The following is a 20,147-nucleotide window of genomic DNA, read 5'->3' as shown; positions in this document are numbered from 1 at the left end:
CTAATTATTTAATATTACCCCTGTATGTATTTGTTCATATTTATTGTTAATGATAAATTTACGTGCTTATTGATCATAAAAAATTTTTTTTTTTACTTGAATTATTTCTAGAGTTCAGAAAATTTATTAAAATATTAAAAGCAATTTCATTTTTTTTTTAATTATAAATTTTTGCTGTAAATTTTAAATTTCATTTTTAAATTTCAAAAATTTGTGTAAAAAAAAAATTCTTAAAGTATTTTGACTTTTATATTAATTTTTTTTTTTTCTAATAAATTTTCTCGCGGGAAAAATTTGAAAATTTAACTTAAATTTTTACGTGAAATAATTTAAAATTATTTTACTAAAAAATTGCTTACAAACTATTGCATTAAAAATTTATCAATAAAAATAATTAAAATCTATCAATTAATTTTTCATAATTATTAAAAAAAACTATCGATCTTTTTTACTCTCATGCCTAAATAAGATTCAAAAAAAATTTTAATTGTCAGTATCTCGAATAATTGGAATTTGACTAATAAACTAATAAATAATAATAATAATAAAATAAATTTTTGGTCCACTACAGAGGAATATCCAAAGCATTCAGATATAAATTTATAATATTTATATTTATATCAATATCTTTTAAATTTTATCTCGCAGTCTCATCACATATTAACTTTATCAAAGGTATCATAATTAGTTAATATTACTTGCGGACGTCATCATACATTTAAACACATAAATGTATGACGAGTTATTGTTGCTGTAATAATTATGGGGATTCATTTCAGCCTTGTGAGATGATGCTGGGCACGATTATTATTAATTATTATTTATAACTGATGGACTGATGGTAGAAAATACAGACACCGTGTACACCGTGTATTTATCCGAATTACAAAGAGACTCCTCGACAATACTTGTTTTTATTAAATCATCTTATTACTTTTATTTTTTTATTTCTTATATCTTTTATTCTCAGAGCAATATAAGACACGTTAATTACCAAGGACACTTGGAATCCGGGTAATTTCAGTATATATACACATATGTACATTATAAGTATATAAGAGTCTGCTTAATTAGACTTATTTAACCATATATATATATATATATATATATATATATATATATATATATATATATTCATGTGGATACCAGCTGTTATTGATAATTAATATTTGCTGATAAATCCATAGACCGAGCAAGTTATACATATATATAAATTTATTATAATAATAATAATATTAATTGTTTCATATCAATAAATCCGTCCGTTAGCTACTCTATTAATCACCTGAACCTCAATGATGTCGATGAATTTTTAATAAAAAATCATTTTGTTTTGTTTTTTTTTCTTGAAAAAAATTATAAAATTTATAAATAATTGATCGGCGCTCATTGACTCTCGGGATTTATTTCTTTTTCACCTTCGCCGTCACCTTCTTCGCGAGTCATCCCTTCGATTGGTGCTGCTGGTGGGTCGTAGGTTGAATCATCTTCGTCGTCGTCGTCGTCTTGATTATCTTGCATGTCGTCAGAGTTTGACGGCGGCGATGATAGAGCGGGTCCATTTATTGCGGCGCCTTGAGGAAATCCGGTTTCTGCTGACACGAGATGTGACGGCAAGTGGGGGGATGCTGTTTGAGATTTTCTACTCTTGTCACCTTTTCTCCATAATGTTATTTCCTGTGATAAATAATAAAATAAACATAATAATGTAGAGAAAGATAGAGAAGTATTTAGTATTTATTCCACTACTTAATCGCGAAGTTTATTGAGGACGGAAAGGGGTCTGAGATACAAAAAAAAAGCATATTTTTGTGATTTTTTTTCAGAGTACCTTAGTTATTAAAATTCTTAAAATTTGTGACATTATTAAGCATCATTCCAACAATATTCTGGTAAATTTTCATAAAAAAATATTGAAAAATAAGCCAGTGGTGGTGGGGAGAGACGAGTCACCTCAAAAAAGTCTTCTTGCCGTAGGCAAGATAACTCATGACTGCCTTACCTGAAATCAAAAAACCAAAAAAATTTCTTTGGTATGTAAGTTTATCTTAGATTTGAACGAATGATTTTTTTTTCAATATCTACTTATTTTTTAATTAAACAAAAGGATGAATTTTTGGAAAAGATCAGTTTTTTGATTGTATCCTTACAAAAAATTCAAAAATGAATATTTTCTTTATTCCTTTGTTCAAATCCAAGATAAACTTATGTACTAAAGAAATCTTTTTGGTTTTTTGATTTCAGATGAAGCAGTCATAAGTTATCCTGCCTACGGCATAGAAACTTTTTTCAGGTGACTTGTCTCTCCCCGCTGCCACTCGCTTATTTTTCAATATTTTTTAATGAAAATTTAGCAGAACATTCTTGAAATGATACTTAATAATGTCACAAATTTCAAAAATTTTAATAAAAAAAGTTACTCTGAAAAAAAAAATCACAAAAAAAATGATCAAAATTCTAAGTCGCTTTTTTTTAAAAATAATGATTGAAATGAAACAATCTGTGATGTCCGTCAGAATTTAAATGTAAATTAATACAGTAACTTAAAAAATACACAATCGATTGATCTATTTTATTTTTTATTATACCTCTGAGATATTTTATTAGAATTCTGAAATAGAAAAACTTTTTCGAAAATTACCATTAAAATTTTATTGATTTAATTATGATTAATATAAGAAACTTAAACCTGGCAACTCATATAAAAATTTAGCTGCTATGTTTTTCTATTTCAATAAAAAACAAATTTTCTTGTAAGGAAAAGCGGAATCTATTGATCACTTTTTGAATGAGCGAGTTGTGCACTTTTGGATTTCCCAACGTTTTATATTAATTACCTGCTGTTTAAAATAACGACGGTCTTCCTCATCCATTAGTACGAGATTTAAATAATATCTAACACTAAATTTTTTATTGATATCACGCATCGTTGGTGTTAGATCATAACCAGCTAGAAATACTCTTATAGGTATTGATTCACCTCTAACAGGTGCACCGTCCATTATTTCGTACTTAGCTATTGTCTCATTTTCCGTGAATGTATGAGGTCCTGAAAATAAATAGTCTATGAAAGTCTGCTTTATATTCTGGAAAATTAACTATAGTAAAAGAAATTTACAAGTAAAAGTGAAAATTGTCATCAATTAGATAATTTAAACTATTGCACATCTCTAACGCGAATCTTTTAGTGCTCTATTGTCACTAAATTATATTTTTTAAAGTAAATCCATAAATATATTGAAATTGAATGTAAGGGCTTACCAGAACCAGTAGTTTCTCTTTTAATAATTGCTATCTCCATATGTTTTATTTTTATTCTGACTAGTAAAAAGTATATTTTTCCAACAATAACATCTTTTAAATGATATCTGAAATATAAATTAAATAATTTATTAGTTATAATTATTTTTACCCCCAGAACATAAAAATTTTTTTACATATCCCAGGCTCCAATATAATTTTTTCTAATAAATAAACAAAAATTTACTGAAAGTGACTATCAAAAATCCACATTAAATTTTCAATTAAATTAAAATTTATCTGTATTAAAAATGGTCGGTGTTAAATTTTTTATGGGAATTATTTAGTGTGAAATCAAGACATTTAACTATGTTACTTTAAAATTTTAAATCGATCTACTATTTAACACTTTAAACAACTTCTCCCCAAATAGTCTGTGTTAAAAAATAACACAAATGTGTGGATCGTTTTTAACACAGATTATATTGATTTTAACACAACATTTTTTACTGTAAGATTTAATAAATAAAAAAATTTATTTTCATCAATCTCATATCCTACATATATTTTCAAAAATTTCTATGCAACTTCGAGGTAAAAAGTTTAGAATCACTCATAAAAATAATAAAATTACTCACTTGCTCTTATTATATTCAAATTCAATATGCAAACAATCCTCGATACCGACTTCCATTTTAATGGGATTGTTCATATCAGGATAAGAACTCAGTGTATGGACAACTAATTCCAATTCCTTCACCAAGTCACTTAATCTCCTGACAATAGTAACCCGTAAAAAATACCGAAGGCGTACATTAGAGCCGGTGTAGCTCTCAAACGGTTTCTCAACATTAGCGAACTCAAAAGTATACTCGGTGTTGTGTGTAAGTTCACCAGGTCTCGCAAGTTCCTTAACCAGACTCGTGAACTCATGGTGGTTTCCCCTGTCATAGTACAATTCTATCTGACCAATAAATTCAACTTTAACTCCTTGATGCTCCAGTTTTCCAGCTTTTCTCAAACTGACAATAACCTAGACATCACCAAATAAATTAATAAGTAACCACTCACGTTTAATAAACCAAAAATAAAATAATTATGAATTATACTTTTCCAGAGACAGTTTCGCCGTCATAATAAAGAAAATGTCGTTCTTTTTTACCGTCCTCTGATTTTATTTCAGCTGTTTTCCGCGTATCTGCTCCATTTAAAATTATCTCCAATCCAGCAGATTGACCGAATCCAAAGAAACTCTGATTCATAAATTAAATTAACAGTAAATAATTAATTAATTAACAAGCAATAAATAATTACATAAATATATTAATTCCTACCATTTTTAATAATCGTTAAATCACGACTGTGATGCAATTTGCTGAGGACAAGTTGGAGGTAGAGGTAGAGAACGAGTTAGATGACAGACTGGTTATAAAAAAAATTTTATCCTCTTCTTGTGTACACTAATTTGTATGTGATGTAAACCAAGGCATGGTAATCATCGCGTTCACTTGGTAATTAAATGTACATGCGTATATCTATATATATATTTATATATATAAATTTATGATTGATCTGATGAGGTTAATAAAGAGTTACAAATAAATTTGGTTATTGCACGATACCGAGAGAAGAGTCAGGGTTAATCCACTGTAATGCACACTATTATATTTTCCTCATATATATATGTGTATATATATTTATATGTAATGTGTAAGTCACAAGTTGCTAAATATGGCGGAACAATCTATCCCCCCTTGATACCACTTTTCATCTAACTCACTGTCAAATTACATATATTTAAATGTATGTACATATGCAATAAAGATGCAATCCGCTGGAGATTGTTGTCTTATTTATTGAGCATTATTGCGATTAATTGTTACTGTTATTATTGTTACTGTTTTCTTTTCTTTTTTTTTTCTTTTTAAATAAAATTTATTACGGAGTTGGTAAATTTTATTTTATTTGTATTCGAGTTGTGATTACGCTGGAGTGTAATCAGTAATCGGTAATCACTGTTGAGAATAATAAATATGTATATATGTTTATATTTGTATATATATATATATATATATATATACAAATATATAGATAAATATGTGTGAGTGTACACTATTGCTGTTACATTGATATTGTCCTGTACTCAAACTCTGATTCCGATTATTGCCGTCAATCCCGTGCCCGCAAATTTACGAAGCGGTGTCCACTTGTCGTTACTCGTCACCAGTCTGCTTTTTCAACGCCCGTTATATTATATATATGTATGTAAAAATGTATGTGTGGATACTTGTAATTATTGTGTATGTATACGGCGCGTTTATGGGTGCGATGTCTACGTCCTGAAAAGGGTTTGATATACAAGTACACGAAATATTTAAATATGATTTGGAAACGTGATTTAAAATTATCCTGAAGTTAGTAGACAATTTGAAATTTAAAAAATTTTCAAACAAATGAATAAAAATAAAAATATGCGTATTTTAATAATTGAAAAAAGAGTTATTAGAACGCGCATTTTTTTTAATTTCTTTATTTTAATTAATTTATTTAAAATTTATAAATTGCCTCATATCTGCATGAGTGTGCTTGTAGCGGATATGAAACAATTTTTAAATTACATACAAACGGATTAAAAAATTAAAAATATAAAATTTTAATAATGCACTCATTGAGTTTCAAATTCTATAAATGTCCAGTTTTGAAATTTTATATGAATGACATTTAATTCACTTATTTTTAAATTTTTAAAATTGACAATTGTCACCTACATTTACACTCAAATTTTTGAATTCTTTTTTCAATAAATCAATTGAAAAAAAAAAGGAAATAAAAATATGCACATGTAAAAAATTTTAAAAACTATAAGTGCATTTTTTAAAAATAATTATTTTTTTATAATTTATCATTTTGAAAAGAATCCAAAAATTATTAGATGGTAAATAAGATGAAAATTTTTAAAATGAATCGTAAGATTTATATTGAAGATGTAAAATATCATGAAGTGATAAATTTAAAATAATGGCGGGAATAAATGCAGAATTTGCAGTAGAAATCCTTTCAATTTTCATGTTTTCTACACATACGCAATAAAAAGTTTTTAAGTTGCAGGGATGGTACCCATGTGTTGATGAGCAATGAGATTATTGATAGAATGACATCTCACGAGCACTTTGATAATTTGTGGAAATTTAAATTTGTAATGATCAAGTTAAAAAATTATTTAATTTTGTAATTAAAAAATAAACATTTGTAATTACTTGGGGTTGTGATGATAATTATCAGTATTAATTTTAAAAAATAATTAACTTTGATTTAGAATTTTAAAAATAATTTTCGCGCCATTTATTTTTAAATTTATATTTAAGTTACTAATATTTATAATTATTTAATAAATTAATTAGTATGATTAATTAATTTTTATGTCATTAGACAGCATCACATAATTATTTACATTCATTGAGATTTATATGAAATTTAAACTGCGCTCTCACAAATTCAAAATGGCGGCAAGTGCCGGAGGTATTAAATTATTTATTATTTTCAAAATTACTTTTATTTTGACAATTAAACGTGTCATTAAGTAAATACTGATCAATATAAAATGATATATTTATTTTTTTAAAATAAATATTAAGTTCCACATAATAATAATAATTACACACAATAATTATAAACTAAAAATCGTAACCTCGAAATCCGGAGTTCACTTGCTCGGAAATTTATTTTTAAATATTTTCAGTGCATATTTTTTTACAATAATTAAAATTTTTTTTTGCCAACAGGAAGACTGATGACACTTGCTGCTGTTTTACAGCCTAAAATAATATATAGTTATTATAATTTGTGTCCGTTGACACAAGTAAGACACTATGCAGCTCGTAAAGGTACAAGGGAACGTGCAAGAAAAAAAAAAGTTAAGAAAGAAGTTGTTAAAGTCCCATTTGTTCCTTTTCATTTGCGAGTAAAAAAAGAGTAAGTACAATAGTATATTGTGTGACAAGGGTTGAAACAATGATTTCATACCAGGGTATTGACTGACATCACCCACAGTCTGAAAACGTCTTTCATTTCAAGTTACACCCTAGTTTTTCATGATTCTCTGCATTGGAACTTAAAGTTTCATTACACGAGTTAATTTAAGACCAACTATTAGCGTAAGCGTAAATTGTCATTTGCAATTTATAATTAAGCAGAAACTATAAATACTATTTATTATTCAAACTAATTTTTGAAAAACTTAATCACAGAACTGTCATTTACGTAAATGAAATTAATGGTCTAAAATTACTATAGATAAAATGACGTATCAGAGTTTAAATTCTGGAAGTCTTCAGTCAGGAGCAGAAACATGATTTTTTTATTCCTTAGGGACGAAACATAAATTTTTCTATCCGCTGACTGAAGGTATTCAAAATTTACACATTTGATAATATTCATTTGAGGCATTGGACTGGAATTAAATTGTATCGACTACTGTAGAGATACTGAAATTTTAAACTTCAATGCTGGTATCATAAGAATAAAATTTTAGCCGGTAATCGCTGATAGAACTTGTTAAATAAATGAATAATTGCAGGGAAGTGATACCATTCAATGTTTTGTTTGATGATGACACGAAAAAAAAAGAAGCAGTAGATGATGTATGGATTGAAAGACTTTTCAGAAGGAAAGTTTATTCTTTCAATGAAGCTATAGAGTGTCATCGTGATACTCATCAGCCAGAACGCTATGACGATCCCAATGCATTTGTAAACGCGTTTATTGAAATTAACATGCAGGTAATATAACAAAATATTTTATGTGATAATAGTCATTTTTTTATGTGAGTGGATAATTTTAACTTTTAGACTGAAAGACCCACCAAATTGGTAGAAAAGTTTTCAAGAAATGTTCATATGCCTCATATTTTTGATCATGGAGAAAAAAGACGTGTGATTGCTTTTGCCAAGACAGCAGAACTTCAGCAAGTGGCTAAAAAAGCTGGAGCTGAAATTGTTGGTGGCAAAGAAATCATTACACAAATTCAGGTTAATTGTATTCTTAATTATAAGCGTTCTCAGACAGTGGCCCTCATTTTTTAAAAATATTCAATGACTCAATTGTAATCACTGCATTTAAATTTTATGAATTAATTCAAAAAAAAATCAAAGATATCAATTAGAAGTTGTGCGTAATTTGAAAAATAAATTTCATTAAAATCTATGTCATTTTATAATTCAAATTTTCAAATTTTGTAGGCTAAAATTTATTCAAAAATTTTCGTTTAACTCCTAATTGATAACAAACTCTAAGTAATTTTTTTTAAAATCTATACCTCGATGAAATTGCAACTGTGTTTTCTTTTTTTTACTTAATGCTTTCTTTTTATTTTAATTGAATAATTAAATTTATAATGCAGTTATTGAATACTTTTAAAGAGTGAGGGGCGTTGTCTGAAGTCCTTAATTATATAGATTATATTTTCATATTTATAATAATTATTTATTTAATTAATTACTTTAGACTGGTGATATTTCAATAAATGATTTTCATGCTGCAGTAGCACATCCAGAAATAATGGTTGATTTAACAGTCATCAGAGGTTTGATGAAAAGAAAATTTCCTAATCCTCGTACTGGTAAATTTATTAAATTTTTTTTTTTCATCAGTTTTCAAATTTTTTATTTGATTTAAGTGCTCGATTAATATTTCAAAGGTACTTTGGGACTGGACTTATCCCTCATGATAAAGAAAATTCTTCATGGTATCAAATATGTTGCAAAACCTTATGAGCGACAAACTCAGTACGGTACTGTCACTACACCAATTGGACTTGTATGTATTGTTTTTTTTTTTTTTTTAACTTAAAGTTTCAGTATTTATTTTATGTTCAAATAAAATATAATTTAAATTGCAGCTAAGTATGGACAACAAACAGCTGGAGGAAAATTTCATAACTTTGATCAAAGATGTCGAGTCTGTGAGACCGAATCGTCAGGGTCCTTTTATTTTTAGGTAATAATTTATTTAATAAACTTACCGATCTTCGGATCATTAAATCGAGATCTTTATAAATTTAAATTTCAAGAAACAAAATATGCCCATATTTTTTTTAAACTATACAGGGGCATTATGGGCCACCCAAAATTGATTTTAAAAAATTAAAAATCATTCATAAAAATTTTTACTTCATTATTTTAATTACAATTTTTGTTATAAAAAGTAAAAATAATTAAATTAAAATTTTTTTTTTTAAAAAGGCCTATTTTGCCTCACATTTACTGAGTCTATCATTTTTTTAATTAAAAAAAAAAAAAAATTACAATCTTAATTAATTTACAAGTATCGCAAAAAAAGTACCGCAGTTATTAATGATACATTAAAAATATTTACTCTATAAAAAAAAACACTTAGCGAAGCTAACGGTCCGCTAAATGAATAAGGCAATTATCAGTTAACAATAATTATTTATTTGTACAATTAAATATTTTTTAGAACATCATTAAGATCCCCACCGACAACAGAATCGTTTAAAATAAACTTCGAACACTATCTCCAGGACGTAGAGCCAACTGACGAGCTGTCCGACGACGAAGACGACCAAGTTATTTCTAACACCGTTTAATCGTCTCGATTAATTAATTTTTTAGCTGTACAATAAATATAAAATATTGTTTAAACAATTTCATTTATCTTCACCCGAATATGCCGTAAGATTTCCCATATCATTACTTTCCTAATTATCATTTAATAAAAATATAATCGCTCTAACTCTAACTCCTACGGAAGAGAGTACCTGTCGATGTTTGTCCTTTTAAATGTTAATATTGTCGGTCGAACAGGTCGTGAGCGAGTGAGCGTAGCGGAGGTGCGTAAAAAGGGATACAAATAGCTGGTGCTCGAGAAGAGAAAGAAAGAAATAGGACAGAACCGAACAGAAATTGAGTTAACTGAAGACCGAAGAACGTGAAGGAGAATGGAGTAGAGAATGGAGAATGGTTTAGAGGTTGGTGTGTATGCTCTATAGTATCAAGTAAAGGTGGTATAAAGTAGAGGGGCAACAACTGCTTACCTACCTGCCGGTCTCGAGCTCAGTCGTTGTCTGCCAGGTTTTAAATTCACCGGTATCCTTATCCCGGTCTCTGCTAACACGATTTACACGTTACGATTACTCTGTTTTTTTTATTTTTATTTTTACACTAATTTTTTTTTTACTTGACCCGCGAATCATCTTTCCGCGAAAGCCGCGAATCGGTATTTTTAAACGTGTGTGTTTTGTATTCGTGAACGTATTGTTTTTATTCAAATTAAAAAAATTAATTATCTTACTAATTAATGTTTTCAGTGTAAGAAGTGATTAGTGATTGTGTGATAATCATTGTGACCGGTATGCTACTGTAGACCTGATGATAGATATGCCGGTATCGTTAACTTGGAATTAATTATTTATCAGTCATGGTAAGTCTGCTATTTTTTTTTATTTATTTTGTTAAGAAAGTATTTATAAATTGTTTTAATTTTAAAAGGTTTATTTTTTTATCCGCGCGTAAAAATAAAAAAATGACTTGAAAAATAATAGCGGCAGATTACCTTGAGCGTTTGCGCAGGATGTTCATTGCTATAAGAATATACACAGAAATATATACGGATTTAAATTGCTTGTAACTGCATGACGGTATAAATAGATAATAATATATAAATTCCACGAGATAATTTGTTTAAATATAATTATTTATTATAGTTAATTATTGAATTAATATTTAAGTTGCGAAACCGTTTTTTTAAATCACAGGATGCTTACGATGATTTATATTGTAGTTTTTTAACAACAGATTAGTCGTAGTTTAAAAGCCAACTGTTCAAACTTGGGTTTAATTGAGAGCATATATTATGTTTGTCTTTAGTTTTGGAATAATTATTTATAAAAATTTAGTGTGCGCATGCGTAAAAAAAGTTTCGGCGCGAAAAATTTTTACTTTAGTATTAATTTTTTTTTTTAGTCCATGGAAAATTTTTGATTTCATTTTATAATTCAAAATTTTGGCGCCAAGAAATTCTTTTTTTAACTCCTAAGAAAATTTTTACATTTATTTCATAGTGAAAAATTTTTCTTGCACCAAGAATTTTTTTTTTCTGCTCATGTACCTTAAGGACTAGTTTTATTTTGTGTTTTATTTATCGAAGGCAACATAAAGGATTTGTAATATATTATATTATGCGGTTGTAATAAATGTAATGTTTAATTTTTACGTCTCTGTACATATATTGGCTGGACGGAAACCAATGGTCCAACTTAAACTTGTAGGATCGCGATGAACCATCGACCCTCGCATAAATATCATGTTCGCAATGTTATCCGGTAATGTCTTATCGGCATACTGGTGTCCGGCGCGTGTCGTTTCCGTTCACATAGTCTTATATATGCCGTAATATATGTATATATATATAAAACTTATATCCAACATATCGTATAGGAAATAATATAAAATAAAATACCGATTGCTCGGGGATTAGGAATAATTATAAATAATAAATATTAATTTATTTTAAAATAATGAGTATATTATATACAGAGATGACCAATAATTTTATTTTATCGATACTTTTAATTTATTTTTAACATGGAATATATTTTAAAACCTGTACGACTACTCTTTATACAACTTTTATATGTACAGTAGAGTATCGATCATCAATTATCCTTCGTATCGAACAAGAATATGTAGAATACGAGACTGTTTTATATTCACGCCAGTGCTACTCTTTATGAAATAAGCTTTTGACAGGACATATAAAATATTTTTAAATAATTATTAACCAAAATTGCAGTCACTGTGACAAAATATTGTTGACAAATTTATTTACCGAATTTTAAATTATATTTTTTATGGAAACGTTTAATTATTGGTTGCAAAAAAACGGTCCTTGATTATAAATGATAAATTAATTTTTAAATTTTTAATTATTATGCTCATCGTTTTTATATTTTTTTTTTCTTATCATTTTTTAATTTTTGTTTTAATTGTAAATAATTTATAGAAATTAATTTTATCTTCTCTTGGAAGTCTTATCAATTTTTATGGGTGTCATTGGATACGAAGAATAGTCAACACACTCGAAATTTAGACAAGTTCTTTTGGTTTGTTTTTTAAAATATATTTGGGCGGTAAAAGATCTAACGGAAATGGATTAAAGTGTCGGAAGTCATTAAAGGGGTATCTGATTAAAAATGACAAAATTCAATTTGTTGCTTGAAAATTTTGTAAGACAAAGAAGTCATAGAATTATTATTTTTTTTTTATTAAAAAATTTTAAATTACCGCCATTTTCTTTTTTAAAATTTTTAAAATTTGTGACACTATTAAGCATCATTTCAAGAATATTCTGCTAAATTTTCATTAAAAAATATTGCAAAATAAGCCAGTGGTAGTGGGGAGAGACGAGTCACCTTAAAAAGAATCTCCATGCCGTAGGCAGGATAATTCATGACTGCTTCATCTGAAGACAAAAAAACCAAAAAGATTTCTTTAGTATACAAGTTTATCTTAGATTTGAACGAAGGATTTTTTTTCAATAACTACTTATTGTTTAATTAAAGAAAAAGAAGAATTTTTGGCAAAAATCAATTTTTTGATTGCATCTTTACCAAAAATTCAAAAATGAATATTTTGTTTATTTCTCCGTTCAAATCCATCAAACTTATATACCAAAGAAATCTTTTTAGTTTTTTGATTTCAAATGAGGCATGAGTTATCCTGCCTACGGCATGGAGACTTTTTTGAGGTGACTCGTCTCTCCCCACTACCACTGGCTTATTTTTAAATATTTTTTACTAAAAATTTAGCAGAATATTCTTGAAATGATGCTTAATAATGTCACAAATTTAAAAAATTTTAATAAATAACGTACTCTCCAAAAAAAATCACTAAAATATCCTCTTTTTTTTGTATCTCAGATCCCTTTCTCCCTTAAAGTTTTTTTTTTTTTTATAATAAATTACTCAGTGTCGTTGATAAATGATAAGAGGATTATTATCCTTGAGCTATTGTAACTCGTTTCGTTTCGGTAGCAACTTTATTAATATAATATATATAAATATAATACAAGTTTTATGTAAGTCTATTATACGTACAACCTCCAGTCACTATATGCTATTATATTGTATATATATATATATACATAAAATAGTTAATACACATAAGTAAGGAATAGAGAGGGCTAGTGTTAGTGCTCTTACTCCAGCCATGCGTTACAGATCGTAGTAAGAGAGTTAAGTACCAAAGCTAAGACTTGAGTTGTTGGTCTATGAGCGGAGCTATGAACAAATGCAAATGATATACCTCTAGGGCCACAACGTCTTTCCTCAGCAATTCCATGGCTCTGTAGTATAGATATATATAAAAGTAGTTTATTTATATATATATGCTGTATGGTGTATATTGTATGAACATGACTACAGCAGAAGCAATGCAAGAGCAACGCTCCAGTACTCGTATCGTGGTTTAGTTTCCCTTTCCGGATACACCAACGCACGGATACACTAATTGCATTATGATGAACGCCGTGACTGGAGCGCATACTGCTGGTGGATGAGATAGGATCGTGTTTCGGTCGGTGATTTTCCAGACGTGAACGAGAACTTATATATAGGATAGATATGATGTTACATATCATCACGTATGATTGATTCTTATTTAGACTCGAGAGCTTTTTATTCTACTCGAGACTAATCTTAAATGGTTGATTTATACTTTAATGGAATATTTCATCTCATTACATTCATGTTAATTTTTTTTTAGTATTTATTAATTGTTTTTTTATTAATTTGAGCTTTAGTTTTATCGGATACCGAAATTAGCCGGTCTGATAACTTTTGGATTTTTGAAAAATGATAAAGTATAAAAAAAAAAATATTTAAAAAAATGCACTGATAGTTTTTTTAATTTTCTACATGTGCATATTTTTAGTTTTTTTTTTTTTTTCATTTTAATTTGAATTGTTAAAAACAAAATTATAAAATTTTTTTTTGGCGCGAAAAAAATTTTTCATTTTGAATTGAAGAGAAAAATTTTTTTATAACTAAAAAAAATTTATATATTGACGCAAAAAATTTGTGGTCTAAAAAAAATTTTTGTCTTTAATTCCTAATTCAAAAAAATTATTGGAGCAAATTTTCTTGGGTCGGACATAAATTTTTTGAGCTAAAAAAATTTATTTTTTTTGTGGACTATTATTTATTATGAAAAGTTTATACTTAGCGGTGAGTTTTTAAGGTCAAAGTTTATATTAATAAAAACACGTTTCGAGTGTACTTTCTTTTAATATATTATGTGTTGGAATAATTAATCGCTGATTTATGTTTAAAGATTTTTAACGGTAGTTGATTGCTGTCAGATAATTAGTTTAGATTTTATTACCATTTTAATATTTTGTATAAATTATAGTTTTTTTTGTCCATTAAAAAAGTTAAAGTTCTGGTCAGAGTTAAAAAAAATTTTATAACTTTCTTGACATCAGATTTAATTAAATCTCCATGTTTTTTACAGTTAAATTTTTTTTGTTTATTAGAAAGTACAGAAATTTGAATGTCACGAAATAATTTTTTGCCTTATAACATATAGATATATATTTATTGATATGAAAAATAAAATGATAAATAGCAAAGTAAACAAATATCTTGATTACTATAAAATAAATAAACAGGAATAAAAAAAATGATGACCGATCGCAGCCATAAGTTGACGGTAAAAAATGAATAAGCAGCACGCAATAATCGAAATAAATATGAAAGTTGTTAACGAAGCTTATTGTTCACTCAAGGTGCTATATAATAATAATAATAACAATAACAATATATATAGATATGCATGTATATTTGAATCTACCCACCTTTAAAAATAATAATAGTCTTGACAAACAACCGCGATTAAGATTAAAGCATCCAATACCGTCTCCATTACTCTTATTCACAACCCGATCACCGTTCGCTGGTGAAAAAGTAATTATTTAACCTACAGAATAAAAGCTATTATAAATATGTATACATATACTTGTGTAATACATAAGTATAGTAATTTTCAGAGCGAAACCAGTAGACTAGACTTGTCGTGCAACCTGCAACAACGCAGACTCCTAACGAAACAGAGAGTCTTAAAAAGAACATGCACGCACATACATTCGCAATAATATAATATATGTATATGTATATGTATATGTATATGTATATTAAACTATCATTATCTACCTACAAGTTAATAAAATTATTTAACCACGCATTTAAATAAATTTAAAAGCCACTAATCGTTAAAAGTCTATTGACACGGTAATTTATATTTAAATATAAAAAGTCATTTTATAGAGACTTATTTATTTTTATTGTGTTAAATTACATATTTAAATGTTCATTACTCTTTTTCTCAAGATATGAGCTATGATTCTCACACCTTTTCACTGTTTAATTAGTGTAAGTTGCGGAAATCGAGCTTCCTCTCAAGTGCAAGGTAGCAAATAAAATCTTACACTTATTCATACGTTTTACGCTACTTCCTTTGCGTCATTATTATTATTATTATTATTATTATTATTATTATTATTATTATTATTATTATTATTATTATTATTATTATTATTTATTCTTCATATTTATATCTATATATGAGTTTGTACATATGTGGATGTAAGTGTGCACAGTAAAAAAAAATTGTGTATCTGTGTTAAAAACGGTCGTGTTAAATTTTTTGTGGGGATTATTCAGTGTTAAATCAAGACATTTAACTGTGTTACTTTAAAATTTTAAATCGATCTACTATTTAACACTTTAAAAGAGCTACTTGGTACAAAAATTAAAATTATCAACATTTATTGAGTGTTACTTTAAAATTAACACAAAATTTATGTTAAAAAGTAAATCGATTGTCGCGGAATAATTATTATAAAAATGAAAGTGAAGTCGACATTTTATAAATGTCAATTTAACTTGAAAATTTTTTTTATTAATATATTTTATTTAGCATTTACTAAAAGCTGGAATTTTCATCATACTAATAAAAAATATTTAGTTATAATTTCGAATTATTTAATGTAATGTTAAAATTATTTTTTAGCTAAATAAAAATGTGTTTTTGTTTTTTTAAAATAAATTAATTGATTTACTATTTGCAACTGCTATTAAATATTACGTGATTTTTTAAAAATCTTGACTCTAATAAAAAGATTGTTTACTATCAAACGATAGTTTAATGTTAAATAATAATTGTTGTGACTTTGATAATCTCAAAATAATATATAAATTATCTTTACTTAATATCTATCCTACAAAAATAAAATGTAAAATTTAACATTTTTTTTGTCGCCAGACATTTAAGAAGTGTTAAATTAACTTCTCGTATTACCCGAATTTCACGTTGAGATTTAAACCCAAATTTTGTGTTTAAATTCCCCCAAATAGTCTGTGTTAAAAAATAACACAAATGTGTGGACCGTTTATAACACAGATTATGTTGATTTTAACACAATATTTTTTACTGTGTAGACGCATGTGTGTGCAAACAAATGATTTTGTACATGCCTATAAAAAACCAGAAGCGATGAATCTTAATATTTATTTTAGGATTTTTATTTTTTATTGCCGTTTTATTATTATATTGTGTAGTCTTGCATCGTCATCTGCCGTACTGGGTTTATACTAGACATTATGGTCAGCAGAAACTGTCAAGCAACAGTCACCTGATGGATATGGAACTTATATATGTCTACTGTAGTCGGAAAAATTATTACACTGATTGTAAATTAATTTTCAAAACTAAATATATTTTTATCATCAAAAAATATTTTTTCAAAGCTTGGAAAATTTATCTGAGTGTTTAGAAAATTTTTTGACAGTTCAAAAAATTTATTCACAAAGTTCAAATTTGTTATGAATATATTAATATGTAATTTAAAAAGTCCTTGGTAAATAGTCAGGATTGCAGTGGAAGAGGAAATTTTTTTTTTTTATTTATTAAAATTTAAAAATTCATTTTTTTCAGTACGGAAATATTTTTCAAGTGTCTAGAAGTGTGAATAAATTTACTGAGGTTGATGTTCTCGAGTCGTAAATTGTGAATAAGAAAAAAAAAGTTTAAAGATAGACGAGGAAAGGAAATAATGTACAATGCAAATTAAAGGTCATCCTTTATAAAAGGGATAGTAAATTTTGAGTTGACTACGAGTGACTAGAAGTTTCGTATATTATTTAGCCATTTGTAAAACTCGGGGTATTTTTATGTCCACTATATACGGACAATAAGACTTGGATGCTGTGTTATAAAATATATATATATATATATATATATATATTTTTGTGTTGCTACCGGCGGTAATTAGAAGCTGAATGAAAAATATACTTTGAGTAATTTATTACCGGGGCATGAAGGTGAGGCCGGTTGTTAGAATCACCGATTGACTTTATGCCGCTACTAAAATCTTACAAATGATTCCTACACACTCATCATCATCATCATAATAATATTAATAATAATGATCACCGCCTGAGCCTTTTCAAGTATAAATGATCCGAAACCTCTCTAGAGATTTAAAAGAGCCACAAATGTCACTTAAGTACTCATGCTAAAAGGATTAAGATTCTGATTCAACGGTTCTTAGAAACATCTAATGATTTCATCAGTTAACGATTATAAACATTTCCTAACCGGAAAATATATAAAAAATTTTTTATCACAAAAATTTCATTCAAGGCTACAATTCTATCGAGTCTCAGTAAAAAAATGATTTTTTTTATTTTTGGTAAATTTTAATAGAAATTATTTTTTTAATTAAAAGAAAAATCAGTTATTTTTTTATTTTCGCTTTGAGTAAAATTGAAAGCGGGTTGTTTTCTTTAAATTTATCGGTTCATTGACTGTGCAATTTTTTTACAAAGCTATTATTAGATAGTCGTCTTTTCTACTTTAACTTTCAGCAAAACATAAATAAATGTTATTACAAAAAAAATAAAAAATAAAATGGAAATTTAAAAATAATCTCATAAAATCTTTGAAGTATCTCAGTTTTTTTTTCACAATGCACGGAAAAAAATGATGCTCAAAATTTGAATAGTTTGTAGTTTATTTTGGACTCAAAATTAGTATATTCGATACTAATATCAAACGAGGATTATTATATATTGCAAAATGGCTATTATTCATATTCAAATTTGATACACATAGAAGGACAAAATTTGTAATTTCGTGTATTAAAATTAATATGAAAAAGAATCGATAAATTGATATTCACAGCTATTACTATTCAAATATACATGGAAAAATTTTTAAAATGAGGAACCGAAAAATTAGTAAACGTATATATTAATATATAAAGATCTAGTATACGAATTTTTTATTTTATTATTTACCACTCATTCTATATATGTATATAATAAATTAATTTATAATAACGAATAAATAACATTTTATATTAATTATTAGTCAATGGGATAGAATTTATAAAATAAGAGTTTAAAATTTTTTGTATTTTTAGGAGCAACAAAATCAGTATCTAGAATACTAATTTTTCATTTTATTATTTACCACTTATTCGATTTATGTATATTGTAAATTAATTTATAATGATGAATAAATGATATTTTAAGCTAATAATTGATCAGCGATATCGAATTTGTAAAATAAAAGTTTGTAACTTTTTCAATTTTCGGCTGGAAAAATCAGTATCTAAGATAGCAATTCTTAATTTGACCAATCATTATTTTTTAATAGATTCTGCCATAAATTAATTAACTTTCACTAATAAGTCACGTATTATACCTAAAAGTAATAATATTAACTTACTTTTTGAAATAATTGATAGTAATTTTTAGGAATCTACAAAAATTAGTAAACTACTTTGCATTAAGCACATAATAGTACTAATTATTGATAACAGATTTCACTTTTTACTATTATTTATTAATTTTTAATATTCTTTTTCCCGTGTATATACAAAATATAAAAAAAGTTAAAATTTTGAAAAAATAATTTCTGAGTCAATTTTCCAAAAATAAAAAAAATTTTTTAGAGAAATTCAACCGACGTAAATTTGAAAAGTGAAATTTTCTGAGTTTTGAAATAAAATTAAACAACGTAGTACAGTTGTTTGGATTAAAATCCCAGATTTTTTAAGAATTTTCGGTGGATTTATAAAATAATAATAAATATATTAAAGAGATGAGAATATAGATAAGAAGCAAATAAAATCTAGAGAATAAAAAAAATCAACATCTGCTGAGCTAGAAAAAAAAAAGTAAAAACTATTCAACTCATCTCATTCAGCTGCCCACGCGGTTCTAGTTCAGGCAGGTGTAGTCACTTCTGACATGACGTTTGAGCAAAAATAAATTATTATAAATAAAAACTAAAAGTATAAATTTAAGTACCGCACTTACAACATTAAACTCGAGTTTAATATCACAGTATAAAAAATTACGTAACAAATGTTAATGTAAGTTAATAAGCTATAAAAAAAGTTGCCAGATTGCGGCACATGAATTTTTCGACGGGCATAAAATTATAATCGAGTGACTGACGGGTTTTTGAGTCCTATACAAGAGTTGCAAGTCTTCTTTGGAGTACTTGTAATAAAATTACCAACACTGTGGGTTAATTTTATTTATGACGCGAACGCGAGTCCAAACGCACTTGTGTATTACATATACATTTATATATACATATAGAATAAGTATACAAACAGCAAAGCATGGGAATTTACAGTTAGAATCTTCGGGGATGTGAGTACACGAGATAGAGAGTACTGAATAATATAAGTAAAGAAAGAGCCAGACGAAAGATGGAGGCTGTTGTGATGCTGGATGAAAAGAGAAGAAAAAAGTTTAAAAGGAGGCCACTGGTGACCTGATGAACGTCACCGTTATATCAGTTGGTTTAAGTCTTAAACAC

The 20,147-nt window shown here is 26.9% G+C and overlaps 3 protein-coding genes across 5 annotated transcripts in view; 2 read left to right on the top strand and 1 right to left on the bottom strand.

The window, feature by feature from the left end:
• Window positions 1–293: 293 nt before the first annotated feature.
• LOC103579462 (vacuolar protein sorting-associated protein 26B-like) lies at window positions 294–5,469 on the bottom strand. Of its 2 annotated transcripts, XM_008560861.3 has the most exons (7): window positions 5,366–5,465; window positions 4,575–5,255; window positions 4,350–4,493; window positions 3,879–4,273; window positions 3,262–3,368; window positions 2,838–3,049; window positions 294–1,677 (listed from the first exon to the last, which is right to left on the bottom strand). In XM_008560861.3, the coding sequence occupies exons 2-7, from the start codon at window positions 4,575–4,577 to the stop codon at window positions 1,387–1,389; spliced, it is 1,152 nt and encodes a 383-aa protein (XP_008559083.1). In that variant the 5' UTR covers window positions 4,578–5,255; window positions 5,366–5,465; the 3' UTR covers window positions 294–1,386. The 2 variants fall into 2 exon arrangements, with proteins under 2 accessions (XP_008559083.1, XP_008559082.1); XM_008560860.3 differs by having other exon boundaries at window positions 4,575–5,469.
• A 1,200-nt stretch (window positions 5,470–6,669) lies between these two features.
• On the top strand, window positions 6,670–9,903 carry LOC103579463 (50S ribosomal protein L1). Its single transcript, XM_008560862.1, has 8 exons — window positions 6,670–6,759; window positions 7,023–7,212; window positions 7,817–8,018; window positions 8,088–8,267; window positions 8,743–8,857; window positions 8,936–9,054; window positions 9,137–9,234; window positions 9,715–9,903. The coding sequence occupies exons 1-8, from the start codon at window positions 6,708–6,710 to the stop codon at window positions 9,842–9,844; spliced, it is 1,086 nt and encodes a 361-aa protein (XP_008559084.1). The 5' UTR covers window positions 6,670–6,707; the 3' UTR covers window positions 9,845–9,903.
• Window positions 9,904–10,129: 226 nt separating this feature from the next.
• LOC103579549 (cadherin-99C) overlaps window positions 10,130–20,147 on the top strand; it is a 100,414-nt gene continuing 90,396 nt past the window's right edge. Inside the window, exons 1-2 of one of the 2 annotated variants that reach the window (XM_053739632.1) lie at window positions 10,130–10,225; window positions 10,565–10,677. In XM_053739632.1, coding sequence (XP_053595607.1) covers window positions 10,675–10,677 — 3 coding nt within the window. In that variant the 5' untranslated portion in view covers window positions 10,130–10,225; window positions 10,565–10,674. Of the gene's footprint in view, window positions 10,226–10,266; window positions 10,678–20,147 lie in introns of those variants that run through there. The other variant, XM_053739633.1, reaches the window with a different exon arrangement.

The sequence above is a fragment of the Microplitis demolitor genome, chromosome 5 (assembly GCF_026212275.2).
Source record: "Microplitis demolitor isolate Queensland-Clemson2020A chromosome 5, iyMicDemo2.1a, whole genome shotgun sequence".
NCBI lineage: Eukaryota > Metazoa > Arthropoda > Insecta > Hymenoptera > Braconidae > Microplitis > Microplitis demolitor.
The sequence above is the reverse complement of the archived record's forward strand: the minus strand, read 5'-3'. Positions and strand labels throughout refer to the sequence as shown.

Excerpts from the sequence above, each read along its gene's own strand:
- LOC103579462 (XM_008560860.3), bottom strand. Across the intron at positions 3,369-3,878 it reads TTTGAATATAATAAGAGCAA|ATATCATTTAAAAGATGTTA; the intron begins GTGAGTAATTTT and ends TTTATATTTCAG. Across the intron at positions 1,678-2,837 it reads GTCGTTATTTTAAACAGCAG|GAAATAACATTATGGAGAAA; the intron begins GTAATTAATATA and ends TATTTATCACAG.
- LOC103579463 (XM_008560862.1), top strand. The coding sequence starts at position 6,708 with ATGAAATTTAAACTGCGCTCTCACAAATTCAAAATGGCGGCAAGTGCC. Across the intron at positions 8,268-8,742 it reads AAATCATTACACAAATTCAG|ACTGGTGATATTTCAATAAA; the intron begins GTTAATTGTATT and ends TAATTACTTTAG. Across the intron at positions 9,235-9,714 it reads CAGGGTCCTTTTATTTTTAG|AACATCATTAAGATCCCCAC; the intron begins GTAATAATTTAT and ends AATATTTTTTAG.